Source organism: Sus scrofa, chromosome 17 (genome assembly GCF_054392235.1).
Source record: "Sus scrofa isolate SSC_HxYL_T2T_F1_AM1 chromosome 17, Sscrofa_HxYL_maternal_Yorkshire_Landrace_v2.0, whole genome shotgun sequence".
In the NCBI taxonomy this organism is placed as follows: Eukaryota; Metazoa; Chordata; class Mammalia; order Artiodactyla; family Suidae; genus Sus; species Sus scrofa.
The window spans coordinates 33,000,963-33,028,738 of record NC_139399.1 but is presented as its reverse complement, the minus strand read 5'-3'; the positions used below and the strand labels follow the sequence as shown (position 1 = coordinate 33,028,738).

The 27,776-nt window shown below is 40.8% G+C and overlaps 1 protein-coding gene across 2 annotated transcripts in view; it reads right to left on the bottom strand.

Moving 5' to 3' along the window:
• The window catches only part of PCSK2 (proprotein convertase subtilisin/kexin type 2), a 239,841-nt gene that overhangs the window by 197,525 nt on the left and 14,540 nt on the right, over positions 1-27,776 (bottom strand). For both annotated transcript variants that reach the window (XR_014831821.1, NM_001004044.1), the window contains 1 exon segment: positions 13,685-13,789. Coding sequence is in view for 1 of the 2 variants with exons in the window: in NM_001004044.1 (NP_001004044.1) it covers positions 13,685-13,789 (105 nt within the window). In the remaining variant the exon portion in view is untranslated.

Here is a 27,776-nt window from a genome sequence, read left to right as displayed (position 1 = left end):
GAGTTTAATAAGCATAACAAAATGCTCATTTTTTTTTAGGCAATATGAGACATTTAGGTATTTAAAGACATTTCCTTTTGCATCCTGGGGAAGGCTGGGGAAAGAATGAGGCAAGGCAGGTCAGGAGAGATTTGCCTTAAAAACACTGAAGATTTTGCCAGAAAGTCCTAAAAGTTTGCCAGCTCGCCATTTGAGAGTCTTCATCTTGTGAGGTATAAAGACGATGTAGAAGCACGTGGCTTTTTTTTTTTTCCCCACACTGGACTTTGTTAGACTTATCCCAAAGAATGTTAAGCCTCTGGGCTTGCTGCAGTGATGTCTTACAGAGTGTTCCTCCTTCTGTTTTGGTACGCGTGGCAGCGTGAGCAGAAGCGGAAATTTAAAATATGCTAACAACATCGAGGAAAAAAACCTGGCTTACTCCTTAGCAGCTTTCCCTGTGCCTCTTTGAATCCATAGCAAACACTTCTCCCCTGTTCCCTACAAACGGTTCATTATAGCACTAGCGGCTGCTCCTTGAGGCAAAGAGCCAGCCACATCTGCAGTACTAATAGGAGATATGGGAAGTCCTCCCTGCTATGTAATAAAACAAGCAGATTAGGGCAGATTAGCTTTTCCCACAGGCGAGAGCATCACTAAAGGCATCTCTTCCCTCCTTCCTCTCCCAACACATTTCTCTTTGTGCCAGTGCTGTCAAGCCACTTTCAAAAATGAATACCCCAGAAAGGTTTACACCTGTAGAACGTACCTCTCTCTTTTTACTTTTTAAAAATTTTATGGCTGCATCCCTGGCATACGCCATATGGAAGTTCCCAGGACCAGGGATTGAATCTGGGCCGCAGCTGTGACCTACTGGATCCTTTAACCCGTCGTGGCTGGGGCTCAAACCCGAGCCTCCAGAGTGACTGGAGCTGCTGCAGTTGGATTCTCAACCCACTGAGCCACAGTGGGAATTCAGTGAGCCCATCTCTTAATGAGGCATCTAGAAAATGAACCTGGTCATCTGGGAAGCTACATTGGAATCTTTTCTATCTGGGTTTCTCAGTTTCACCCTTTGGGCTCAAAGGGTCAAAGTTGTGTGCTTACAGATTGATGTTTCCCTCAGAGTTCAGTGCAAACCCAAGAGGAGGGCAGTGAGGGGAAGCTGGGCTGCCTAGAGAGAGCTGCTGACCCTAGAGCATGTCAGCTCTTCCAGAAAGTTCAAGGAACAGGGAAGGAATTTTGGCTCCCATGATTCTGGTGTTACTTTCATGATTATGTTGTATCACATAGTAAAAGAGATGTTGTGGAGTTCCTGTTGCAGGTCAGTGGTAATGAACCCAACTAGTATCCATGAGGACATGGGTTCAATCCCTGGTTTCACTCAGTGGGTTAAGGATCTGGCGTTGCTGTGGCTGTGGTGTAGGCCAGCAGCTGCAGCTCCGATTCCACCCCTAGCCTGGGAACTTCCATATGCCATGGGTACAGCCCTAAAAAGAAAAGACAAAAAATAAAAAATAAAAACAACAAAGAAATAAAAAGGTGATGGATGTTCACTAAACACATTTTAAAAAAAGGGATGTTGTAGATGCAATTAAGTTTTGTAATCTGTTAAGATTAAGGGAGGAAAATTCTGCTGGGTTATCTGAGTCCAACAGAATCACAGGAGCCCTTATGCAGAAGAGGAGGCAGAGGGATGAGGCACAAGAAAGATTTGATGTGTGTTGTTGGCTTGAAGAAGGAGGGAGCCACATGAGATCATACGGTGCATAGCATTCTTAGAAACGTCTTTTAGACACATAACTCCCGGTGACAGAATCTGTTTCCAGCAAGCCAAGCTAAGATGCTATCTTTGTTTACTTTTTTGTAGAGAAATTGCATTGTAGGGATAGAGTTCTGAAGTGTAAGCTCTGCGTGGTCAAAATTAACTTTGAAAATTTCTTAAGCAAGTTAGAAATCAATATACTGTGTCTCGATACATCACTAATGTGTGCAATTTCTTTCCACAAGAAATCTGGTCCTGTATCATCGTTCACACAGCAGATGAACACGTTAGCTTGTGCTTAGGAAATATTTTGCATCAAAAGTATTATCTTTTTTGTTTTTTAGGGCCGCACCTGTGGCATGTGGAAGTTCCCAGGCTAGGGGTTGAATCAGAGCTGCAGCTGCTGGCCTATACCACAGCCACAGCAACACCAGAACCCAGTCATGTCTGTGACCTACACCACAGCTTACAGCAACGCCGGGTCCTTAACCCACTGAGCGAGGCCAGGGATCAAACCTGTGTCCTCATGGATACCAGTCAGGTTCCTTATCACTGAGCAACAAGGGCAACTTCCAAAAATATTATCTTTAAATGCTAAAGTCTCTCACCCAGAGGGGCAAAATGCTCCCACTATGAGTCAGGAGGGAAAGAGGCCGCTTGCACACTCACCTGACCCTCGTTCACAACCACTGCAAGGCACATGCTTGTGGAGAAGAACAGTGAGCAGAAGTGCCCCCCCTTGTTGTTATCCCCTCCTCCCTTTTTAGTTTTCATTTATAGCTGAGTTCATTGAATTCATATAAGTTACATAAACTAATGACACCATTTTATTTCCACTACTTTTTTTTTTTTTTTTTTTTTTTTGCTTTTTAGGGCTGTACTTGTGGCATATGGATGTTCCCAGGCTAGGGGTCTAATCAGAGCTACAGCTGCTGGCTTACACCACAGCCACAGCAATGCCAGACCCAGCCTACACGACAGCTCATGGCAACACAGGATCCTTAACCTGCTGAGCGAGGCCAGGGATCAAACCTGAAAACTCATGGTTCCTAGTTGGATTCGTTTCTGCTATGCCACGATGGGAACTCCTCCACTATATTATTTTTGATTTAGGGAATCCAATTATTTATATATTTACTTTTGGCTGCACCCACAACAAGTAGAAGTTCCCTAGGCCAGGGATCAAACCCTGTGCGACCTGTGCCACAGCTGTAGCAATACTGGATCCTTAAACAATTGTACCACAAGGGAAATTCCAGAGAATCCAATTACTGATTAGTGAGAACAATTTTTTTTTTGGCTGCTTCATGCAGCAGCTTGAAGTGGGATCTCAGTTCTCAGAACTAGGAATTGAACCTAGGCAGCAGCAGTGAAATTGCTGAGTCCTAACTGCTAGACCACCAGGGAACTCCTAATTATTAATTAGTGAGAACAACTTTTTGAAGAATCACAAATTCATAAGCAGTATCAATCCCTATTTATCTATTTATCTATTTTGATATTTAAAAAATAAGAAATCAATTTAATAATAAGAGTGTAACCATGAAGCAATCTAAATACGTAATTCAATATTACATACAAAACAATTTACATTACTTATATGGACTATAATTTCAAGAAAGTTCTTTCATTCTCCCTTATGTATTTATTTTGCAGTTTCTTTAAAAAAATTTTCTTTCTACTATTAACCGGACTAATAACTATTACATATGGGCTGTGTATTTTGTATGTTTGTTATTTTGCTTTTTGAATCTTTTAAAATTGTAGTATAGTTAATTTACAACATTGTGTTAGTTTACAGCAAGGTGATTCAGCATATATTTATATATTCTTTTTCAGGTTCTTTTCTGTTGTAGATTATTACAAGATATTGAGTATAAGAGTTCCCTTGTGGTGCAGCTGGTTACGGATCTGGCGTTGTCACTGCAGTGGCTCAAGTTGCTGCTGTGGTGTGGGCTCCATCCCTGGCCTGGGAATTTTCACATGTGGTGGTGGGCTGGGCACTTGTGGCATATGGAGGTTCCCAGGCTAGGGGTCAAATAGGAGCTGTAGCCACTGGCCTACACCACAGCTACAGCAATGTCAGATCCAAGCTGCATCTGCATCCTCTACCACAGCTCAGAGCAACACTGGATCCTTAACCCGCTGAATGAGGCCAGGGATCGAACTTGCATCCTCATGGGTGCTAGTCAGATTTGTTTCCATTGAGCCACAATGGGAACTCTAAAAAAAACTATATTGAGTATAGTTCCCTGTGCTAAACAGTAGGTCCTCGTCTGTTATCTATTTTATCTGTAGTAGGTGTATATGTTAACCCCAAACTCCTAATATATCCCTCCCTACCCTTTCCCCTTTGGTAACCATACGTTGTTGTTGTTTTAATGTCTGTGAGTTTATTTCTGTTTTGTAAATAAGTTCATTTGTATAATTTTTCAGATTCCATGGATAAGCTATATCATATGGTGTTTGTCTTTGACTTATTTCATGTAATAATAACAATACGATAATCTCTAGGCCCATCCATGTTGCTGCAAATGGCATTATTTCATTCTTTTTTTATGGAATTTTTGTTGAAGTCAGATCTGGTATGGAGAGGGCTCATGAGTTTTATTATTTCTTTCCCATCAGGTATGGTTGTGTGACCCCAGAGAAGTCACTTCCCCTCTGGGTCTATTTAATATCCATGGTAAAATTATATTCTAAAGCTTCAAGGCAAAAGGTTGCATCAGTGTTTCCACTGGAATCTTCCTGCTCTGTAATTCTCTTTGTGCAGAGAAGCAGAGAACATTAATTTATGACAGAGAGGCACCATGAAGTATGAGCACCTCTTAAAAACCATGGGATATTCAAGAAGTCCTGAGCCTCCCTAAACTCCCATTTCCTCATCTATAAACTGGGAATCTGATACAGATGATGTCAAGGTTTAATGAGATGATGCCGGCTAAATCCTTATCCGGGCTGGGTGATAGGATTTGTAGCAGGAGTTGTTGATGTCATCCCATTATTCTCTCAGTCCTCCTCTGAGTTCTCCCGCCACTGCTGACAGCTTCTTGGGTTGAGCATCTTCATTTCTGCCTCTCTGCTTGAGGACTTTCTCCAGCATCCTGATGCTTGGTCAGCCTGTGCGCAGAGCAGTGCAGAAGTGCCAGGGATTTAACATCCTGGGATGGCTCACAAATGAAAAACAGAACTAGCGGATTCATTGCTGGGCAGCTGCCTTCCTTGTGGGACAGCTCAGAAGCACAAGCGACACAGCACCTTCAGAGAGTGCTCTGTGGGACTGAGCCTCAGCTGCCTACAATGCAGACCTGTGGAAAAATTCACCCTCTATTTGCTTTCCTCACTTTCCTCCCTCCTTTTACTCTTTCCTTCCTGTGTCTGAGGATCCACCACACAAACAAATGACGCTCTTTCAAGTCCTTGTCTCAGGGTTTGCTTTTTGCAGGAACCCAAACTAAGACTGCAGCGTTCAACAGACACTGACCAGTCTTACAATTGTTATCAAATTAAACTGAGAGGAAACACCAGAGCAATCCCCTCCAGTCTCTTCTTACTCAGTGGTCTGGTTCCTGCAGAAATGCCAAGATCTGGAAGGGTTGTGTCTTTTGCTTTCTTTTCACCCATGGGCAGAGGGTCACTAGCTGGCTGGCAGGGCAGAGACGTCTGAGCACAGAAACCTTCCTAATGGATTTCTCTGATGGGTACTCACTTGCATTTGTATTTCATTTTTTATAAAGCAGCTTTCCTCTTGACGCCTGAGAGGCACATTCTAAAAGCTGATGTTTGCTGCTTCCGATTCCTGATGAGAGGAAATAAAGTGGGGCGGGGGAGGGGGGAGACCAAAGGAAGGGAGGGAGAAATAATATCTGCTTAACTTTGCCACACACACTCCTTTTGAAGTTATTTGTCTTATCAGGGTGGGTAATATGGTTCCCTTTTTTTATGATAGAAAATTGAGCTATGAGAAAAACAGGAAACGTTCAGGTCACATGGTTCAAGTAATATTGAGACAACTGTTGAGAGATGCATTTGGGGCTTCCCAGGCTAGTGGTCCAATTGGAGCCACAGCTGCCGGCCTATACCACAGCCACAGCAATGCAGGATCTGAGCCGCGTCTGCGAACTACCCCACAGCTCACGGCAACACGGGATCCTTAATCCACTGAGCGAGGCCAGGGATTGAACCTGCATCCTCATGGATACTAGTCAGGTTCTTATCCACTAAGCCACAATGGGAATGCCATAAAAAATTTTTTTTTTATTTAAAAAATTTTCCTGTGCCTCTCTCTCTTTCTCTATCTTTTTCTGTACCATCTAACATCAACCTAGTTTTCTGTCAGTTGCATAAATCTCCAGTTTAACTTGATTTCTCTGTTTACAGTAGACATCCCAGAGGCACCCATGAAAGCTTGTGGTCCCACAAGGTCTCTCTAAGGAATTTTGGCTAATTTGTACCTCAGAGGCCTCCAGAGTTAAAGGAATTTCATTCTACTTTCAAACCCTACCATTGGCCAACTCTGTACTTGCACAGCTCTATCTGTGGACCATAAAGCTGTAATGATCATGCCTCATGGACAGTCTTCTCCCTGTGAGACTCCCGATTTCAAATAGGTGGTTCCCTTGTCTGACCAAGGGATGTAAATCCAGGGTGGAAAATCAGCCCTCACCATTTTGAGGAGTATGCGTTGCTGTTGAGCTCTCACAAACTCCTGTGTTTGAGGCACATAGCAACCTCTTTGTTCCATTTCAAGACAGAATAACATTTGTTGGTCTAACTCATGCTACAGGGAAATGAAAAGATGAAGAAAAGGCTAGACCGTAATGAAAGATGATATAGGAAAAGGAATGTATGTATACGCATGACTGGGTCACTTTGCTGTACAGAAGTTGGCACGGTATCGTGAATCAATTATACTTTAATAAAAAAAAAGATGAAGAAAAGACAGCCACAAATGTCCTCTGGAATAAAAAGCTCTACAGAAATTCAAAATACTTTGAATTTGTTATGCTATTTATAATAAATTTACTATGTTTGTGTTTCTAAATTAGTAAAACATAGTTAAATCTACCAGCTTTCTTGTTTTCCCTCAAGAAGACATTCAGAAGATAAATTAGGGAATTCCTATACATTTCTTAGAAAAGTATCTCAAAACCTCAAACCTAACCATTTTAGATTTAACCATTATGAAGATAAAAAAACAACCTATTAACAACAACAAAAATAACTGTAGAAAATAGAAACAATTTTTTTTAAGATATAAAAAGTGAAACCAACCAAATAAACCAAACTATTTGGTGGGGGATGGGTGTAAATTCTTTTTAAAAGGCACTAAAATTATCTAATTTCTATTTGTGGGGAGCACGCCCTCCACACATGGAAGTTCCCAGACCAGGGATTCAACCTGCACCACAGCAGCAACAACACCGGACCCTTAACCCAGTGTGCCACAAGAGAACTCCTCTAATTTCTATTTTTACCAGTCCTCCAGGCTGAGAGGCTCTCATGCCTTTACTGTGATGGTAAGCAGAGGACACACCCACTGGAAGAAGGTTTGGTTAAAACCAAAATGAAAAGTGAGGAAAGGTAGGAAAGACGTTTTTCTCCATGACATGTTCTATTTGAAAGTAGATTTTCCAGAAGACAGTTGAGGTTTTTTTCCTTCTTTCCTCCAACATTTTTTTTTTTTTTTTTTTTTTTTTTTAGGGCTGCACCTGTGGCATATGGAGTATCCCAGGCTAGGGGTCCAATCGGAGCTACAGCTGCCAGCTTACACCACAGCCTCAACAACACAGGATCCAAGCTGCGTCCGCAACCTACACCACAGCTCATGGCAACTCTGGATCCTTAACCCACTGAATGAGGCCAGGGATCGAACCTACAACCTCATGGTTCCTAGTCAGATTCATTTCTGCTGTGCCACAATGGGAACTCCTCTTCTGCAACTTTTAATCGAAGTACAATCGGCTCTCTGTATCTGTGGATGCGGAACCAATGGATACAGAGGACCAAATTTGCAATGCGATTTTATTATTATTATTATTATTTTTTAAGGTCGCACCCACGGCCTATGGAGGTTCCAAGGCTGCAGGTTGAATTGGAGCTACAGATGCCAGCCTATGCCACAGCCACAGCCACAGCAACTCCGATCTTTAAACCACTGAGCAAGGCCAGAGATCGAACCTGCAACCTCATGGTTCCTAGTCAGAATTGCTTCTGCTGAGCCACGGCAGGAACTCCTGCAATGTGATTTTTACATAATGGACTTGAGCGTCTGAGGATTTTGATATCTGTGGGGATCTAGGAACCAATTCCCTGCAGATACTGAGGGACAATTGTGATCAAATAGTTATCTAATATGAATCAAAGGAAAGGCATTATAAAAAATTACTGACTGCTGCTAAGTATTTGCAAAGGATTAGAGGCTAAGAGTTTACTCATTATGACAAAATTTTATGTAACTTGTGGAGGAAGAAGGTAAATGAATTTCTTTACTCGTTGGAGCTGCTGAAGGACCAAAAGCAATTACAAGCTATTTCCAGCTTCCATCAACCACCTGAGTTTCAACTACAGTAATGAATCCATTTTTAAAAATAATATCAATTATTGTATATAAGTCCTTTGGACAAAGAAAGCCTGGTTCATCCATTACTCAGATTGCTATAAACATATCACACCAGTCATATCCAGTTAGTTTTAAAAAATAGACGAAATTTTCTTTTGTTTTGGTTGTACGGTTCTATGAGATTTTTGAAGGACTATCCAGTGAAACTAAATTTTATGGGGTTTTGGAGTGCCCTAAAAACTCACAAATATGCTCAGAATAGACCCTTAAGGAGAAAAAATCGTTCACTGTGGGATCATGTGCTGACATCTATGTCATAAGACATGTGGATACACTTGGTTGAGAAAGAAGCTAGAAGATAACAGCTACCAAACATAGAGGAAACGTGAAACATTCTCTGAGGCTGGAGCACTAAGAAAAGTTTTCAGTGGACTAATAGGAGTTTCTGACTTGATAAATTGAAACAGGTTTAAAAAGGATCCCCAGGGATATTTACCTGGTGAGTATCATTGTTGAGAAAAGGAATTATTTAATTCCTTGTAACCCTCAAATCAAATATAATTTCTCTCAGCAAATGACAATCATGTTATTTTTTTTAGCTTCTGCAATCAATCTTTTTCTTTTTAAAAATTTAATTTTTATTAGAGTATAGTTGATTTACAATGTTGTGTCGATTTCTGCTATATAGCATTAGTGATCCAGTCGCACCCATACATACATTCCTTTATTTTGTAAAATTGATGAGCTAACATAAAATTTATTTTTTATTAGATTTTTTAAAATTAGGGTATAGTTGCTTTACAGTGTTGAATCAATTTCTGCTGTATAGCATAGTGATCCATTCTCTCCCTCTCACTATATATATATTTTTTGCTATATATGTCTCTCTCTCTCTCTCTCTCTCTCTATATATATATATATATATATATATATATATATATATCTCCTTTTTTTTTTTTTTTTTTTGTCTTTTTGCTATTTCTTTGGGCCGCTTCTGCGGCATATGGAGGTTCCCAGGCTAGGGGTCTAATCGGAGCTGTAGCCACCGGCCTACGCCAGAGCCACAGCAACGCAGGATCTGAGCCGCGTCTGCAACCTACACCACAGCTAACGGCAACGCCAGATCGCTAACCCACTGAGCAAGCGCAGGGACCGAACCCACAACCTCATGGTTCCTAGTCGGATTCGTTAACCACTGCGCCACGACGGGAACTCCTATATCTCCTTTTTTTAATACTGTCTTCCATCAACCTAAGAGATTGGATATAGTTCCCTGTGCTGTACAGTAGGACCTCATTGCTTATCCATCTTAAACGTACCAGTTTGCACCTACCAACCCCGAAATCCCCATTATTTGGGTTCCATAGGACCAGTGTGTGTTGCTTAATTGAATGATGTGAGTCTTTATGTTTTTGAACGTATTTTATTTCAATACTCTCTATGTCCAATGTGCAAATATGTTTCAACAGGACTGTGAAAAAGATGTCTTAAATAAATCTATTTCCTTTTTCAAGCACTTGTAGTAAGTATGGGATTTGATATGTACACCTGTGGACTGCCATTAGGTTTGACTTTAAGATTTGTGGATGCTGCTCTTAGTTTAAGAAAAGTTTAATACAACTCACAGAGATGTTGGATATGGATTATTTGTTCTTGACCCTCACGATGAGAAGGAAGTTTTGGTTTTAGGATTTTCTTTCAGCTTTGAATTTATTTATTACATCTTCAAATTATTTTAGCTACCCACTCTCCAAACACATTGTCCTTACTTTGGTGGTTGCACTGTGACTGTGAATAGGATCAGGAACACAGAGTGACTTTAGATATTAAAAACCAGTTCCTCATGAGATTCTCAGTGACATGACTTGAAAATGATGAAATGAATCTTTTACCCACAATAAAGAATGTATCTAAAGGAGGCTCTAGGAAGAAGTCTACAATTTTGTTTCTTAATGGATGCATAGTTTAGAATAGCAATAAAAACATGAGAAGAATAATACTATTTCATGGATTAAAATAAACCCTGAAGAAAAATTTTTAATCATCCATCCATTCATGTGACAGTCATTTATTGAGTATCTACTGTGTACTCAGAACTGCACTATGCAAAGATCTCAGAAATAAAAGACACAATTTTTGCTTTTTAGCGTCTAAATGATGTTACACAGCACTCTGCTAATCCTTTTAGCAGAAAGAAATGAAAAGGCAAGAGCATATCTTTACAACAATATGTATCAGAATCCATTTCTTAGCTATTGCCCTGTATGTTGGTGAACAAATATAAACACATCGAAAGCAGCACTGTATTGACCTGGCCAAAATCACATGCAATCCCTTTCTAGTCTTTTTCTTTTCCTTAAATGTAAAACTTAGTTGTGAAATAAGGGACAAAGATCCTTGACATTTCTGTTCTGGAGCCAAAACAAAACCAAAAGTAATCTTGGTCATCTGTCTTTTTCTTCTTTATATCTTGGGCTGATAGGATATCTTGGTGGTTTCTTTGGATTAAAAGCTACCTGAGAGCCCTATAGAAGCTGAAACCCTCCTGGACTTACATTCATGGCTCTTTGGGCTCTGTATTCTCCTTCACAAGCCTGAGAACTGTGAGTGAGAGAGACCAGGAAGTAATGCAGAGACTGGAGAAAGAAGGAAGTTGAGGCTGTGATCAGGATTAAAGTGGACAGGTCTAAGGGACAACACTTTTCAAAGATGATAAAACAGCTTGCTCTTAAGACCTTGGTTCATAAATGTAACTTGCAACACCTATGCAGGAGACAGAAGAATTCTTTTCAGCTATTGGATCCTTTCAATTTCCTCTCTGTACCTCTATTTACTGTTCTTATTTGCAACCAGTTTGAATGTGCTCGGGAAACCCAAAATTGAGGTATCCCTACTCAGCGTATTTACCCTTTGTTTAAGGTCTGTAAACTCGCAGACTTTACAATATAATCCTTATATTTCTGATGTTGTACTGTTCATCATTGAAGCATTTGTTTGAGTAGTTGCCCATGGCAGTCCCCTAGTGGCTCAGTGGGTTAAGGATCTGTCATTGTCACTGCTGTGGCGAGGATTCAGTCCTTGGCCTGGGAATGTCTGCATGCTGTTGGTGCAGCCAAAATAAAGAGTAGTTGGCCCTTATTTTGCTATTGGCCAATGCCAAAATTGAATGACCATAAGAACATCATGCAGGAAAGACTCAGGCCTTAGTCTAACATTTTGAAATAAGGCAGTTATTATGAGCAGGGTTTTTTTTTTTTTTCCTTATCAGGTGAAGTATTATTATGAGGTTTTATGATTTATTTCTTTTCCTAAAATGGCTCCATTGTTGACAGCCGCCCTGACATTTAACCTTGATGAGAAGGCAGATAAAAGATGCAGGAGATTTATGACCTTGAGCTCCCCGGCTATCTTTCGGTCTCCTCTGGCGAGGCAGATGGTGACCCTCACTAATCCGAGGCAGATGGCTACCGGGACACTTACACTGGGCAATGAAGGGGAAATGGAGGCCCCTTTTGATTAAAATGGTTACAATTTTGAGAAGAGAGACAAATGATTAGAATCACCACTGCACGATTTCCTTCCTTATTACCCATCCCATCTTATTTCTTCTCTTTTAGGAAATATCACTCTACACTCTAAGAGCTCGAATTTCAAAGATCATTCCAGGTAAGTGCAAGAATAAGAAAATCTTCAACTAATGGGCCTGAGGAGTCTCTCTGAACCAAACAATGGCTTCTTAGTTTCATTGTTCCTCAGCTCTTTCCTGATCCAAGACTTTTAAGCACCACTTTCCTCTGTCCCAACTTCTTTTATGTGCTTCTCTCTGAATGATTTTGGGGCAATGTCTTCAATCGAAGGGGAGGAGAAACCAAAGGAACTTTTAATTTTTTAAATGTAAATCAAAGTAAAATAATTGGCCATAAAGGGGAAGATCATGGAGCAGGTATGAAGCATAGGGAAAACCAGTGCACCTGCACCAGAGAGGCCATTATCTACTGCTGCCCACCTTGGATCCTCAGACAAGACAGGCAGGATCCCTCCCAAGGACATCCCCAGACCCTGAACTGGTACAGCCAGGCCCAAGGCTGTGATGACAGAAAAGAGAACTTCTCCCTTAGAGAACAGTGCCAGCTTCTACAATAGACCCCTTAAGGATGCTTGGCATGGGCTGAAGGCACAGGAAGGTTAAATCTTAGTGTGAAAGCAGAGTTAAAGTGTCTTCTCAAAGCAGTATTTCCACTCGAGGGAATGTGGGATCCCCTGGGTGGAGCCATTGAAGCTAAATTGCCTGTGGCCTGTCAGTTGGTGATCTGCTGGGGAGCCCATTTCCTCCGTATTCCTAATTAAAGTCCACATTAAGTCCAGCCAAATGTTCACATGAAAAGCCCCATGAGAATGGTTCCAGATTCCATCAGTGCAAAAGGAGTCTCAAGTGTAAATCTCTCATCCAAACACCTGACCATCTTTAGATCCACTTAAAGTCCTGGGGAAGAAGTTATGAAGGCTTCTAGGTGCAGGGAGCAAGTTGCCTGGACCATTAAGTTCCCTTTTGGCGAACTGCATATAAGAAGTCAGAGTCTCCCAATCAGGTAGAGGGAGAGTATGTGAGGTTGGGAGAGGGAGGATTGACGACCAAAGTTCCTATTCTGAAAAAACAGGAAGCAGGAAACCTGGAAAAGGAGCAGCTTTATAGCCAAGATGATGTCTGGTTGCAGGAAAGTTGAGTTTAAGTTTCTGGGTGGGGGTTTGTGGGGAGAGTAGGAAATGAGACCTGCAGTCCGAAAGCAAGGTAAGGATTGGAGGTAAAAGTGGGTGTCTTGAGAATCAAGAAGATGTGGGATGTGGGATAAATTAGATCAGTAGGAACAAGTATAGGGTGAGGAGAGGGGCTGAGAACGTCCTGTGACTTCAGATAGGCAAGGATACGGAGAAGCCCGCTGCCTATTGTGAGCTGATCACTTGCGGGCCCACTCATTTTCCCATTCACGATATGGGGCATGGCAGTCTCCTTGGAGCCTGTGGATGCACCAGTAGAAACCTTCCATAAAACAACTCATTAAACTGCTTGGTGTCTTCCCATCTATCACAGGCCAAAACATGCTCCCAGGCAACCAGAAGACCTCACGCAATGATGCAGGAGAAAACAGCCAGATAAAGGGGGGGTACCACAACTTACTCACCTCTGCTGGCCTATCAAAGGTTTAACAATCATGTGTATGACAGAGAAGCAGAGAGTCCCTGGTACCACTCTGCAATCCACTTGGCCCATTGCAACACATCAAGTGCCTTTACTTTAAAATCCCTGCCAACTCCCTCATGCACTCCTTCAATGGGCTCATCTGAGGCAGCAGAGAAAGCAGGTTTGCAAGGAAACTCACCCTGGGGTCTCTCTCCAGCCGCTGCTTATGGTGTAGGCTGCGTCTTCTCTTGGCCTTTGCCAGGCCATTGTGATAAAAATGGTACAGGCCTTCAGCAAAAGGAAGCTGTGGAGAGTCAAACAGACACAGGCATGGTTAGCCCTGAACAGGGGCATCGGAACTGGGGTACGGGCCAGGGCTTCCCGGGATGGGGGTGTATGTGAGAAAGCCCCTGACAGCCTCCTATTATACCCGCCCTCTATTTCCCTACCATTGTACTCTTTCCCATTTTCCTACTTTTTCCTATGTGATGCCCATTCACCTCCTCTCCCCCAAACTTTCTCTTCTTTCTTCCATCACTTTAGTTTCTATCCATCTTTTGATCTTCTCTTTGCTTCCACGGAGCCTTCCCTTTATATTCATCCCCACACCAAATTCTCCATTCTCTTCCCTTCAATATCACAAGAAAAGAAAACTACAGATGACTACCCATCAAAATGGGTCCCATTTGGACTACAGCGAACCATCCCTGCTAGGAATCTTTGATCCCAAATCCATGAGCATAATGGTTGTTGTTCTATGCTAATACATTTTGGCTTTATTTGTTACTCAGCAATGGATAATGGAAACAAATAGCTAGCTGAGAAAAAAAAGATTTTATTCCTTTATTTTTTAGTACTGTGCTGTCTTGAGACTCTACAATAATATTAGCTCTGTCTGTCAGTTGGTGACACCAGCCTGGAGCAGTCCAGATAAGGGCCCTCCGGGGACATTCCTGGCACAGGAAGAGGGGGCCTGAGGCCAGAGAGGCAGATACTGGATGAACTTCAAGGGCACAGCAAGTTTGGCTAGGGGTCTGGAGTGCGAATGAAATCTTTTAGAACACTGTAGCTGTTGTAATTTAGTTCCTGTTCATTAAAAACCCCATTCTTCAGGGCAAATTAAACATAAATATTTCATGTGCATTTTCCAGGCTCAGTGGTTCTTGAATGTTTTCTATTCTTAACCCTGTTGATATACTCAAGGTAATGTTAAGATTCGATTAAAAAGGGGGTGGGTGGAGAAGGAAAGAAAATGTAAAGGTGTTAATGATTTGCTCTCTATGGTCTATGACCACTGTCGGGTGGTATGAACTTGGAGTTTACTTCCTAATCTGGAAGGCACGAAGAATCTGAGAATTATTACCACAAGAAAGGGAATTTGGGGTTATCAAGCACCAGTGAGTTTTGGTCGGACATTATTCTGGCTCTATTTTCCAGATTTTTTTAAAAAATTAAATTTAAATAGAGGCAAATGGAAAAATCTTTCTTACAGTTGAATTCCAATGAATAAAAGTAGAAGGAATTCTAATTAATAAAAGTCAAAGTAATGAATGGAAATTGAATATCACCTTTTGGAAACACCATAAATAATTGTGGCTGGCAAGTATCACCAAAGGATGTTAAAATTAATATAATGATAAACAAAGAGAGGGAGTTCCCTGTGTGGCATAGCAGAAATGAATCTGACTAGAATCCATGAGGATATGGGTTTGACCTCTGGCCTTGCTCAGTGGGTCGGGGATCTGGTATTGCTGTGAGCTGTGGTGTAGGTTGCAGACTCAGCTCAGATCCCGCATTGCTATGGCTATGACATAGGCCAGCAGCTGTAGCTCCAATTTGATCCCTAGTCTGGGAACTTCCGTATGCCATGGGTGTGGTCCTAAAAAGCAAAAACAAACAAACAAACAAACAAGCAAAACAACCAAAAAACAAAACAACAACAACAACAAAAAACCAAAAACCAAAAACCAAAACAAAACAAAAACAACCCAAAGAGAAATGTGTATTTTTACAGTGGAGAAACCTGACAGAAACTTCTTCAATCAAGTGATCTAAGTTAACCTCTCCAGGTATGAAACATACCAAAATCATGTGCCTCATGATACAATGCACTGAGAAGAAGCCATCACTTAACATAATTTTCTTGCCAAAAATACATAGCCTGTGTTCATTCAGTCAGGAGGAAACATCAGAGAAACCCATATTGGCCAGTACCCTTCAAAATCTTCAAGTTCATAAAAGAGAAATAAGGACTGCAAAAACTTTCAAAACTGGGGGAGACTAAGAAGACAGGACAAGTCAATGCAATGCATATCGTGGATTGGATCCTGGATCAGAAAAAAGGACCTTAGTGGGACAATTGGAAAACATGTGAACAAAATCTTTGGTTCAATTAATAGTGTTATATCAATGTTTTTTCCTGGCTTTAATAATTGTACTGTGGTTACAGTTATTAAGATGTTACCTTTTGGGGAGGCTGGATAAAGGGCACATGGGAACTTTGTTGTTATTTTTTAAAAAAGTAATCTTTTCATTGTGGTAAAATAGATGTAATATAAACTTTTTCATTTTAAACAGTTTCAAGGGTATAGTTTAGTGACATTAAGAATACCCACACTGTATATACACACAGTGGAATACTACTCAGCCATAAAAAAAGAACAAAATCATGTCATTTGCAGCAACATGGATGGAACTAGAGACTCTCATACTAAGTGAAATATGTCAGAGAGAGAAAGACAAATACCATATGATATCACATATCTGGAATCTAACATACGGCACAAACAAATCTTTCCACAGAAAGTAAAATCATGGACATGGAGAACAGACTTGTGGTTGCCAAGGGGGAGGTGGAGGGAGTGGGATGGATTGGGAATTTGAGGTTGGCAGATGCAAACTATTGCCTTTGGAATGTATAAGCAATGAGATCCTGCTGTATGGTACTGGGAACTATATCTAGTCACTTATGATGGAGCATGGTAATGTGAAAAAAAAAGTATAATGTATGTGTAACTGGGTCACCTTGCTGTAACAGTAGAAAATTGACAGGACACTGTAAACCACTTATAATGGAAAAAATAAAAATCATTATAAAATTTCAAAATAAATAAATAAATAAATCATCAGGGGAAAAACACAGAGAAAAGAATATCCACACAGCACAATCATCACCACTATGGATATGAAGAACTCTTTCCATCTTGATAAACTAAACTCTACATTCATTAAATGATAATTCCCTATCCTCTCTCCTCTCTAGCCTGTGGCCACCACCATTCTACTTTTTGTCTCTAAGAATTTTGCTACTCTAGATATCTCGTATAAGTGGAATCATACAATATTTATATGATTTTGTGACTGGTTGTGATTTTCCTCAGCTGAATATCTTGAAGGTTCATCCATGGGTAGCATTATCAGAATTTCCTACCTTTTTAAGGCTGAGTAACATTCCACTGTATGTATGTACCACATTTCACCTGTTCACCAACATTTGGGTTTCTTCCACCTTTTGGCTATTGTAAATAATGCTGCTGTGAACATTGGCGTACCTGTGCACTATTTTTATCACACATTTTTAAGACTAAAATTATTCCAAAGTTAAAGATTAAAAAACGAAAACATACTTTAAAAATTAAATTTGAATGTCCTTAAGAAGGCCATGTATTTTAAAATTTCAAGCCAGAGGCCCCACCACTTCCTGTTGTCACATACTGAAGTCACTTCACATGGTTATGTTACCTGAAGGCAATTGAGTTGCATCTCCAGCTTGATCTAACTGCCTCTTCTTTTTTAAAAATATATATTTTAGGGCCACACCTAGGGCATATGGAAGTTCCCAGGCTAGGGGTCCAATCAGAGATGCACCTGCTGGCCCACACCACAGCCACAGCCTCAGCAACTCGGGATCTGAGCTGCCTCTGAGACCTACACTGAAGCTCACTGAAACACCAGATCCTTAACCCACTGAGCAAGGCCAGGGATCGAAACTGCATCTTCATGGATACTAGTCAGGTTTATTACTGCTGAGCCACAACAGGAACTCCTAACTGTCTCCTTTTATAGAGAAAGATACTGTGACTCAGGGAGGGGCAGGAGTTGTCCAGTTAAGAGGAAGTTCTTAACAGTCTCCTGACTGTTAAGCCAGCACCCTTCCCACCACACTGCTTCCTTTGCAGTCTCCCTCTAGGTCTCCTCCCTGCCCCCTTGGTAACCATGGCTGTGAAGCCAAGAGATTGCAGGCTGGAATTTCTGACAAAGATGAGTGTGACTCAAGGACAGTCAGGCTGGTGAGTGACATCCCCTTTGCTGTGTCCTTGGAACCCATGACCCAGGATTCCTTTTTTTTTTTTTTTGTCTTTTTGCCTTTTTTAGGGCCGCTTCCGTGGCATATGGAGGTTCCCAGGCGAGGGGTCCAATCGGAGCTGTAGCCACCGGCCTGCGCCAGAGCCACAGCAACGTGGGATCCCAGCCACGTCTGCAACCTACACCACAGCTCACGGAAACACCGGATTGTTAACCCACTGAGCAAGGCCAGGGATCGAACCTGCAACCTCATGGTTCCTAGTCAGATCTGTTAACCGCTGAGCCACAACAGGAACTCCAACCCAGGATTCTTTGATTAGAAGCACTGTCTTGATGATGGGAAGAAATGGAGCGAATTGGCCTCATGGACCTGACATTGGAAACTCTGGCAATAAGCAGGCAAATTGATCACAAACTTGACAGAAGATTAACCTGCTGGTAATGGTTATTTTTCAGAACTCTTTTTGCCTCTTGTTTTTGGAGTGTAGGCTCCCAAACCACTACCCTCTGAATCTCTGAGAAGCAACTGTCTGAGGAGATGTTTGTGCAAACATGAGCCTACCATGGGCAGGGAAACACAGTTGTCGTGTGACTTATAGCAGTGCAAGGTACTTGCTGCCTATGCAGACCTCAGTGAAGTAGTGCTCATGCGTGCCTCCATTTCTTAAGAATCTTCCAAATAGAAAAGACACATTAAAACCAATCTTGAGTCCCCAAACCCTCACCTGGGTCCCAGTAAGAAACCTCTCATATATTTTAATACTTATTCTCAAATGTTTTCTTCATTTAAACACACACACACACACACACACACACACACACACACACACACACACACACACAGAGTTTTCTTCTTTTATACCATCGCCTTTGTCTCTTAAGGCAAAATATGCATGGTTCCAGGGGAAGGAGAAAAAAGAAATGAAAGAAGAATTTACAGCAAATTGTCAGCTTGAAGGTTCAGGCTGGGTGAGAGTATAATAACGTTGCTAACTCAGACTTGCAGTTTTTAGAAAGTCTCATTATGCCACAAAATTTTATGGATCCCAGCAATGCTTCTCATTGCCTCTCTTCCTTTCTCTCTTGCCTCCTTTTCTGACTGATAACTGTGGCTCCAAGCGAGAGCTCCTCTCTGAACCCACACATTAGCTTTCCTCAACAGCAGGGAAGCCCAGGGAACTGGCAGCCAATTGTGAACAGATAAAAAGGAGCGTTAAATCCTCTTGGAGCTCACTGCCTGCTTTGCTTTAGACCTGAGTTCTTCTCCCTTAGGCAAGCCCTGGACTCTGGTCTGTGAATATGGTCTCCACCTCAAATTTTGTGGTCCTAAGCATTTACTTGTTTCAGGAATGCCCACTGCTTTTCACAGTTTCTCAAATGGGTCCAGAATCCCTCAACAGTTAGGATTGTCTGTTTCAGACCCATTTCCCTTTGGCAGCTTTGTGCATTGTGTTGATTTTCATGATGCTCAGTCATGTTTATTGGAAGTCTAGTTTGGTAGAACATTGGACATCATTCCACGTACAAAGAATTTTGAAATTATTTTCAAGAGGAGCTACTGTCAAGAGGCTTAAGGAATAAAAAATGGAAAACAAAATAATACATAAAGGATTGAAAACTAGTTCAGCTGACAACTGCTTGCCAATTTCAAGTCCTGCATTTTTACAAGAGAAGCTAGGCTCTGCATTTTACTGACATTTCCCAAGACCATTCTCAATTTCCCTGGATTGCATGCAATCTTTTATGGGCAGGGGATGGCACTTTGGAATCAGGATGAGGGGGGAAGGGAACTGGGGAGTTCCAGACTCCATCCTGCTGGTACTTACAGGATGATGAGGAAACACACAGGAAAACTATATTGTGCTGCAGACAGAAACAAATAATATTGTAGAAACAAAGAAGGATAGAATTAGGGAGATTATGCCTGTGAATTAGACAAGGGAAGGTAGGAAAAGGAGAGGAGAAGAGAGGAAGGGGTGGCTTGAGAACTTTTGGGAGAGAAGCAGAGTCATTTGGTATGAGTTAGGTAGCATTAAAATACCTCTCTTTGCCTCAAAAAGTTCCTGCTCAGCCCTGTCCTAAATTTATTTTTTTGTGTATATTGAATACGTGCATGAAAGTCCAGTTACCTCTGGAATGGGTGACACCCTATGCCATGATCAGCTAAACGCCTCACTGAGATTTACTGAAAGGCTGGAGGCTTCTAGGGCCAGAAAGAAAGAGAGGAAACTTAAGAGAGGTGGTGGGGGTGGTGGGTACAAAAGGCATAGTTCCACCTATATTACACCATGGTTCAGCCTTAACAATCTCTTGTTTACAGGTTCTCAATGCTCACCTGTACTGACATGCATCTCACCCCCAACCAAAGTCCCTCCTTCTTAAAACCTAGACCTAGGATCACACATATTAGCTGTTTGAAAACTCTCATACCTTTCTGTCTTGCTTTGAAAAAAGAGATGGGCAAAAATGGGTCTGGAGAATAACAGGTAAGATCATTTTCTCTCCTGCATTAGACTCTTCCTTTGTTTTCTGCCTCCACAGGATCAATATTAATTGCCTCTGTTGTCAGGTTCTCAGGTGATTCTCAAAGAAGCTCAGAGAACAGGGTTAGCTGCTGAACATTGGAGAGATAGGCAACCGCATGGAGGGAGTCTGTAGCTCTGATGGTTGAGGAGCTCCAAGGGTCCTTATTAAGGTTTTCTAGCTTTGGAGAAAGGCTCTTGGGCACTTGAGTTTCAGTCACCTATCGACATGATAATGTGTTAGGAAACACCAAAAATCTTAGGAGCTTTCAACAGCAACCCTTTATGTAGCTTGCAACTTTCTGGGTCAATAATTTAAGGTCATTGAGTGGTTGTTCAGGTCTTGACTGGACAAATTCATGCATTTGTGGTCAGCTGCAGTTTGTCTAGTGGCTCTGATTCTGAGCACATGCTGACAGTTAGCTGGGACAACTCAGTTCTCCTCCACATGGTCTCTCATCCTCCAGGAGCCTCACTCAGGCTTGGTTTCATGGATGATGCAAAGTTTCAAAGGAAAATTCAACTGTACAAGAGACTAAGTGGGAACGTGTAAGGCCTCTTGGGTCCCAAGTGTGGAACTGGCACACTATCACTTCTGCTATATTCTTGTAGCCAAATCATGCCAGAAATTAGACCAGTATTAGAACAGGGAGGACTGCAAATTTCCAGGGAAAATATAGGAAGATTAAGAATTGGGCCATCAATAAAATCAACCAACCCACTACCTCAGTCAGAGCATACCAGGAAGCCCAGCCTGAAGATACATCACAGATCAGCTTTAAGCATGTATAAAGGTGCTGGCTGATGCCTTGGAACTTTTTTTTGGTTCTGTTTTATTTTGTCTTTTGTCTTTTCAGTGCCGTGCCTGCGGCATATGGAGGTTTCCAGGCTAGGGGTTGAATTAGAGCTATTGTTCCCAGCCTACGCCAGAGTCACAGCAATGCCAGATCTGAGCCACATCTGTGACCTACACCACAGCTCACGGCAATGCCAGATCCTTAACCGACTGAGTGAGGCCAGGGATCAAACCCACAAACTCATGGTTCCTAGTTGGATTTGTTTCCACTGCGCCAAGATGGGAACTCACTTCCTTGGAATTTTCTGATGGTCATCTCCACTCCACTCCACCCCCTTCAGCACATAGGACATCTCATCAACATATTCAGATTTATTGAATCTTTTGAGGGTAAGGTGTAGGTGGTATTTGTGTTTCCTAGGAATAGGATAATACATGTATCACAATCAGAAAACTAACTGATGTAAAACTATTTTTAAAGACATCATTTATATTTTGTCAATTGTCTAAATGATATTCTTTATAGTTAAAAAAAAAATCTGACCCAAAGTTCAATCCAGGATCACATGTTGCATGGAGTTTCTATTTCCCTTTTAATCTTTAACTGGAAATTGTCTGATGTTTTTCTCATCATTAGACTGAAATATGCATTTTGACAGGCTATCACAGCACACATGTAATGTATACTTCTTGTTACAATGTACATAGTCTTTTAAATGCAAGTGCCTTGAGTTTAGACTAACCACTCTGGGCTTACCTAACTAAGAGTGAATTTACAAACTGAGCACAAGACAGAGTTGCAGGCATATTCAGTGCTATTTGCTCACATATTTCAGAGCATCAAAATGCAAGGATACCAAAATAATTTTAAAATATAACCTATACTGACAACGAGCAAATGAAATTTGAAATTTAAAACACAATACCTTTTATATTAACACTCCCCAAAATGAAATGCATAGGTATAAACCTAGTGAAATATGTATAAGATCTATATGAGGAAAACTACAGTACTCTGAAGAAGGAGATCAAAGAACTATATAAATGGAGAGATATTCCATGTTCAAGGATAGGATGACTCAATATTGTCAAGACGTCAGTTTTTCTCAAATTGATCTATAGATTCAATGCTACTCCAATCAAGATCCCAGTAAGCTGTTTTGTGGATATTGAAAAACTATAAAGTTTACCTATAGAGCAAAAGACCCAGAATTGGCAATGCAATATTAAAGGGGAAGAGCAAAGTTGGAGGAATGACACTATGGGACTTTAAGACACATTATAAAGCTACAAAAATTAAGACAATATGGTATTGGTGAAAGAGTAGACTAATAGATCAATAAAACAGAGTAGAGAGCCCAGAAATACACCCACATAAGTATGAGCAATTGGTCTTTGAGGGTAAATATAGATAACATTGGGTATGGTGATGCCCTTTTAGATACAACACCGAAGACACAATCCATAGAAGAAATAATCGATAAGCTGGACTTCAAAGAAATTAAAAACTTCTGTTCTATGAAAGACAATATCAAGAGAATTTAGAAAACAAGAGAGAAAATATTTGCAAAAACATAAAGGACTGCTATCCAACAATTACAAAGAATTCTTAAAATTTGACTATCAGAAAACAAAGAACCAAAGAAACAAATGGGCCAAAGTCCATGACAGATGCCTTGCCAATGAAGACATATAAGTGGCAAATAAACTTACGAGATACTCCTCATCATATGTCCTAAGTCATTACAGATTAAAACAACAATCACATACCACTACACATCTATTAGAATGGCCAAAATCTGGAACACTGACAACACCAAATGCTGGTGAGAAGGTGGAATAACAGGAATTCATATAGTGCAAAATTGTACAGTCATTCCAGAAGACAGTTTGGCAGTTTCTTAAAAAGCTTAACATGTCTTTACCATATAATCTGGCAATTGCACTTTTTTGTATTCACCCAAATAAGTTAAAAACTCATGTCCACACAAAATCCTGCCCATGAATATTTATAGCAGCTTTATTCAAAACTGTCAATATTTGGACGTATTCACGATATCCTTCAAGGTGAATGGGTAAATAAACCATTCTAGATGGGGTATATCTAGATAATGGAATATTATTCAGTGCTAAAAAGAAATGAGCTACCAAACCATAAAAAGACATGTAACTAATGCAAAAGACGCCAGTCTGCAAAGTCAACATACTGTGTGATTCCACCTATCTGGAAATTATTAAAAAGACAAAGCTGTTCAGAGAAAAAAAAGAGATCAGAGTTTGCCAGGGATAGAGGCAGGAAGAGAACAGGCAGAGTACAGAGGATTTATGGAGGAGTAAAAATATTTTGTATGATATTATAAAAATGGACATATGCCCAAACCTACAGAATTTACATGGTAAAATGGTAAAAATGTACCATTTTGGTGAGTGATTTGATAAAAGGGGAAAATATGCATGTGTAGGGGCAAGGGTCTGTGAGGAATCTCTCTGCCTTCTCATTTTGTTGTAAACTTAAAATAGCTTTCTCTTGGGATCGAACACAATGGGAGACAGTATGAGAAAAAGAATGTATGTATATGTATGACTTGTTCACTGTGCTGTACAGCAGAAGTTGAATCAACTATACTCTAATAAAAAATTCAAAAAATACAAGTTTAATTTTTGTTTTCCATATAAAAATTGCTTTTAAAAAATAGTCTTAAAAATATATAGCCCATTTCTAACTAACAAGGACCTACCATATAGCACAGGGAAATCTATACAATATTCTATAGTAACCTACATGGGAAAAAAGAATGAATATAGATATATATCTAACTGATCCACTTTGCTGTACACCTGAAATTAATACAACATTGTAAGTCAACTATATGCCAATAAAATTCAAATATATATATATATTCAAATACACACACACACACACAGAGCCCATTTCAGTGGATTCAAATTGCTATGATTACCCAAGCAGAGAGCAACACGTTGGGAATAAAGTACAGAATCTGTGGTTTTTATTTTTTTAATTTTTATTTATCACTTTCATTTATTTTGAGCATTCTTTTCCTTTTAATTTTTGAGGGGGGCATAGGGGGCAGTGAATAAAATGGGGATAAGGAGCTGAGCATTTTGAATAACTCAATGATTCTAAAACTATAAATGGATATAATGATTGGTACTGTTCAATAAAAAGTTATTCCATTCTAGGCAGAGTGGCATATGGACGCACGGAAAATGATACACACTATCTCATAAAAATCAATCAAGGAGAAACAGACCAAGACAATTTCATACAGAAAGCAAACAAGCCACATTATTTAGATGAATAAAGTAAATATGATTTCACTAGAGGAGTGGAAGTCTTGACAGCTCCTTTGCACAGATGCCACTCATGCAGCAGAGGAGCCTAATTGTCTATACGTGCCTTCAGCTCCTCTGTCAAGAGGAGCAGCCCTGTGGAGTGGAGACGTCATTTCTTCGAGTAACCAGATGTGACAGAGAATATTATTCAGCCTGAACTTTTCAGGGCATATTACAAGGTTAGCCTGGTCTGAGAAGGTCCTTTGTGTATGGAACCAGAAACCCATAGCTAAACAGAGTTTCCCACACCCTAACACATAAAATTGGTTTGTAGCAGAGCAGGATGGAGACATGGGATCAGGTGAAGTATTGTAAAATGGTCTCAGAGTTCCCATTGTTGCAGAGGGTTAACGAATCTGACTAGGAACCATGAGGTTGCGGGTTCGATCCCTGGCCTCACTCAGTGGGTTAAGGATCCGGCGTTGCCGAGAGCTGAGGTGTAGGTCACAGATGTGGCTCAGATCCCGAATTGCTGTTGCTGCGGCATAGGCCAGAGGCTACAGCTCTGATTGGACTCCTAGCCTGGGAACCTCCATATGCTGCGGGTGTGGCCCTAGAAAAGACCAAAAAAAAAAAAAAAAAAAAAAAAAAGGGTGGGGTAGGGTGGGGTGGGGTCTAGAGAACTATAATAGGCTTTTCTTTGCACATAAATCTAAATATGTCATCTTTGCGCCTGTAGGACTCATCTTTTTCAATGTGCCTTATCTCTGCAGGGCTCAATAAAAACTTGTCAATAAAATGATTGTGTGGATAGATGTTCCTTTGGAATTAGCTATTCTTTTTTTCCCTTTTTATCCATTCTATTTTTTTAGATTTATTTTTTTATTAGGGTATAGTTGATTTACAGTGTTGTGCTGATTTCTGCTGTACAGCATAGTGACCCAGTCATACATATATATACATTATTTTTCTCAAAATATCTTACATCATGTTCTAGCTATTTGTCAGGAGGGAATTAGCTATTTGAAGGGAAGATAGAGGGAAGAGTAGAAAGTACTTGACCTAGGACTCAGGACACCTGGCTCTAGGTCAATCTTGCTCATTTCTAAGCTTCTCCTAAGCATTTGTTCACCATGGACAGCAGTCAACTCTTTTCTGTGATTCTGGGAGCCACTCTTCCCTACTACCAGGGGCACAAAAATTGAAACAACTTGGGTTATCCATGGTGGTTTGTTGTTGCAGAACTGAGATAATAGCCCACAGTGGGATTCAAACTATGATTTATTAACAAGAACAATATAACTGATTTATATCAGGTCTAAAATGACAACCACACAGTGAGTGAGACAGGGGAAGAGTCTCACTCACAAACAGTCCCTTTTTAGCCTAAGGCAAAGTTTCCATATATAATCTCAGAAATGAAAATTTAAGAATATGCACTATTCCTTTGGAATATCAGGGAATAAGCTACTTATGGAGTGTGCTGGGACAACATTACCATCCTGGATTTTCTTTTTGGCTTCTAAGTTAGGGGGCTTGTTTCAGATTATGTATTTGTGTGTTGGAGGAGGAAGGAGGATGCATTTAATCATTTGGTTCTTAGCTGGAATAAATTTCATGATCAAACCGGCTGCCTCTACCAGCCATTCACGGTGGCTTCAAAGACAATAATTAAGCTGTTAATATTCCTGATGTCATTAGCCAATGGCAATGGGATCAAAGACACATAACCTGATTCCATAGTAGCATCATCTGTTAAAAGAGATGGTGCTACCTGCTTCCAGGTCATGAAGGTTTTCCTAGGACAAAAAGAAGCCTGGGAGATCAAGGTTCCTTCACTTCACTACTAGCTCAACTTGTTATCCTAGGTTTCCTGTACATGACCACTCTGTTATACTTTCCAAATAATAGCCTTTAATACCTGCTTCTACCTGTCAACAAAATCCAGACTTCCAACATGATGTGGATGATCCCTCGTGAACTGACCTCGGTTCACTTTTTTTGGCCTCTCCTTCTATCTCTTTTCGTGTCTAGTCAAGCAAAACCAATTGTAATCCTTCTAAAATCTCTGTGTACTTTATTTCATGGGCTGCACCATCCTCTATAAGCCCCCTTTCATTTTAACTTGTTGAAATTATGAGCCTTAATGTAAATCCACTTCAACTTGACATTGTCCTCCTTGTGAAGACTTCCCTTCTGCTGACAGTCATTTCTTCATCACGTGTACTATAACACAGCTCCGTCACAAAACATACTGCCAGGGCTCTAGTTGCTTAAAAAGAGCTGCTCTATTTGTGATTTTTCTATTTTATCTAACTTATGTCCTCAGTGTAACAAATGAGGTTTTGATGTCCTTCCTGCATTCCTTTTACCTCCCTGGAGGTCACGTGTAGACAGTACCTATACATGCCAAGGTCTTCATGTATCCCTCTGCTTGAGGCTGGGCTCTGACTGTGGATGTATGCTTGGTCTGTGTGGGGCTGGCAGAAGTACAAGGGGTTTGATATTCCTCAGGTGTAACCCTCAACCAAGGAAGAATGGTGGCTACATTTCCTGGCTTGCTCACCCTTTGATGGGATAACTCAGAAACATGTTAACTCCCAGGGGGTCCAGTAGTAGAATGTTGTAGTAATGGTCCTTATTTTGTTTATGTCTCTATCAATGCCTTTGATTAGTTCCCTCCCACACTGGCTCTGAACTTGGCCATGTCGCTTGCCTTGGCCAATGGGACTTAGTAAATGTGACACAACCAAAGACTTAAACAGTGTCTGCACATCGGGGCTTGATCACTCCTCAATATCTGAAAACTTTCTTACTTATTCCCAAGTCCAAGTCTCAGTGTCTGATATCATACTTCCTTACCGAATGTACTAAATATATGTTGAAAGAAATGAATATTTTGCTTCCATCCTTTCCCCTGCTATGACTGTCGCTTCTGTTATGTTCTTTGTCCATTGGTTTCAAACTCTCATAACTTTTCTTTAGTCCTTTCCTCCTTTCTAAGTTAATGGCCAGGATGGTTTGTTTCAGGCTTCAGCTGCTGGGTACAAATTTGTTTCATGAGAAGCCTCACTGAAAACCCTCCAAGGTTTCTTTGGCCTGATTCTGCACCCCCACCCATGATTCTGCTCCTGGACTTTGGGAGGTCAACAATAGCTTGTTTCCAGTGTTCCTGTTGTGGCTCAGTGGTAATGAACCAGACTAGTATCATGAGGATGTGGGTTTGATCCCTGGCCTCGATCAGTGGGTTAAGGATCTGGCATTGCTATGAGCTGTGGTATAGGTCTCGGACATGGCTCAGATCCAACATTGCTGAGGCTGTGGTGTAGGCCGGCAGCTGTAGCTCCAATTCCACTCTGAGCCTGGGAACTTTC